We start from the raw sequence: 2,500 nt of genomic DNA, 5'->3' as shown, positions 1-2,500 counted from the left end.
GATACATTCCCCACTTGTCTTAGCTAACTGCTGTAATCACCTTTGTCTTTCTTGAGTACATTTGTTTTGCAATTCCTGCTAACAAGTGAATTAATTAACTAATGTGGTTTCACTGATTTACATTCTTTGAAAAATGTGTTAGATATTTTGATTCCATTATGTTAAGTTTAAAAAATTAAGAAGCGTGTATTGCAAATAAGTGCTTGTGCAGTTGTGTGCTTGTTTGTGAAACAGAATTAGTGGCTCAGTTTACAAGTCTTGTTGAATGTCAAATTATGATTCTGTGGATTAGTTTATACATGTTACTACAGCTAACTTGTGAAAAGGATTTTGCTGTTGTCTTTGAAAAAGATTGTTATTAAGTTTTTGAGTGGCTTGGTCCAGATAAGCTTGAGTGTAAGTGTGACCAAAGGAAATGTCAGTTTTTCTATGTAGTGTGCTGTCTAACATTTTAATTCTGCTATCTATAGCTGATAGTTCAGTCAACGAGAACAAGCAACCAGGAAGTTCAGTTGCAAATGATGACAACACAAGTGATTACTTTGCTGATGCTGAAACATCATCTCTTGGATCCATGGAACCTGATGATGCATGCCCATCAGATTCAGAAGAAGAGGATGCTGCAAACAAAGGTCTAATAGCTAAGTTATTTATTTGTCGCACAGATATATCATGCAGATTATTGATAGTATCTTTTCACTTGATTAACTGTTGGTTTTCATTAAGTGATGGATGCGAATGGCAGTACTGTATCATAGGGACTGAGGTTGCATAATTTGAAGCTACGTGTAGTTGATTTTAAAGATACTTTGTCCTTTAATTAAAGCAACAAGTGAACAATAAAACAAATAAACAGTTGTGGCCTGCATGATCATTGTGATTCTTTTAGAACAATACTACACAGAAAATCATATCTGAAATCTTTGTGGAAGTCAAGGAAATATTTAGTGATCAATTGTTGTGGGTAAAAAATTTGCAAGTAACATATTCTGTATTTAAGTGGAAATGTTTATGTTTGACATGTGTCTGCATGGATGCACTCCATGCATCATGCTATAAGAGTACTTGAAGTGGGGGGAGGGGGGGGTGTGAGGATTTTCCTGAGCAGTAGATCCCTGAGGATACTACTGTAACCACAAGTTGATCTTGACTCATCTTCTAGTGTATTTAAGAGTAGCAAAAAGTCCATAATGCACCAGTCCCAATTAATCACCACACCTTGTACATAGTTCTACATTGCCAGTCAAATCGAATGGTTTAATGAAGACCAGCAGTATATCTTTTGAAAAGTCCTATTCCATGACCTGAGTGATATTTTTTTGTAACACAAGTGATTTACTTAGCTATCATTTAGCTATCATCATATCAAACAGCTGTATTCTATTCTGTTCTATTGATGGTAAAGAGAAGTTTGTAGAGTACATTGTATTTTAAGAAGACCTGCACTTTGTACTTAATTGCAGAAAATCTTCAAGTAATATATCAAATACGAGTGCGAGTGTTTCATCAGGGGTTCCAAACACTGAGAAACACATGAAAGCACGAGGCCACAGGCCAAGTGCTTTATTGTTTCGAGGTGTTTGGAACCCCTGATGACACACGAAGCACGAGTTTTTGATACTACCTCTCCAACAAAATAAATTAAAATTTCAATCACTTTTTTCAAGTCAAATATTTTTGGTGCACCTCATGTTTTCTCAGAAGCATGTGAGAGCAAGCACCCGATGCCGTTAATTGATTTCAAAACACATCCGTGTTTGAAATTATTGATTTCAAAACACATGCGTGTTTGAAATTATTGATTTCAAACCACAAGTGTTTGAAATTCATTTAGAGAATCATCAAGTAGTGTTTCATTGGGTTTCAAACTCATCCACGTGACCAGAATGAGGCGATGCAATTGGCTTATCAACTTATGAATTATTAATGAGTTTGAGAATGTTGATTCACAGTTCATTATTCAGCTCGCCATGTTTTTTTTGCAATGCAACACATAGGCATTTTTCATGACAACAAGAGCCTTTAACATCATGTTCTTCATTCTCATAACTTGTGTATTTTGTAAGATTTAAAGAAAAAGTTAGTACCTGCAACATCTGGTGACTCAGTGGATGTAAAGATCATTTTTAAAGGAATTAAGCAGGGCTTATTATGTGATTCTTTGACAGGGCTGAAAAGCACCTTTGGATTCTCAAAGCCTTTCTCTGATGACACAAGTTCCAATGGAAGATTTCTCATAGGGTCAGCCAGTATTCACATTCCAGATGAGGATTTTAAGAAGGGGTTGCCACCATTTTACATTGGATTGCTGGATACCTTGGTTTTTTGTGTTGTTGTTATCTTTTCCCTTCTGTTTCAAGGTACATGTACTAGAGTAAATTCGTCATTTCTTTCATATTTGAATGTTAAATGCATTGCAAATATGATATATAAAAAAATATAATATGTATATAAGGGTTCTTATTTGGTCTGCAACATTTATTTCCTATAATTATACTAT

The 2,500-nt window shown here is 34.9% G+C and overlaps 1 protein-coding gene across 1 annotated transcript in view; it reads left to right on the top strand.

Annotated features, from left to right (window-relative positions):
- LOC138023032 (uncharacterized) overlaps positions 1 to 2,500 on the top strand; it is an 84,796-nt gene that overhangs the window by 71,031 nt on the left and 11,265 nt on the right. Inside the window, exons 22-23 of the mRNA XM_068870065.1 lie at positions 471 to 632; positions 2,169 to 2,360. Coding sequence (XP_068726166.1) covers positions 471 to 632; positions 2,169 to 2,360 — 354 coding nt within the window. The remainder of the gene's footprint in view (positions 1 to 470; positions 633 to 2,168; positions 2,361 to 2,500) is intronic.

Source organism: Montipora capricornis, chromosome 11 (genome assembly GCF_036669925.1).
Source record: "Montipora capricornis isolate CH-2021 chromosome 11, ASM3666992v2, whole genome shotgun sequence".
NCBI classification, from domain to species: domain Eukaryota; kingdom Metazoa; phylum Cnidaria; class Anthozoa; order Scleractinia; family Acroporidae; genus Montipora; species Montipora capricornis.
The sequence above is the reverse complement of the archived record's forward strand: the minus strand, read 5'-3'. Positions and strand labels throughout refer to the sequence as shown.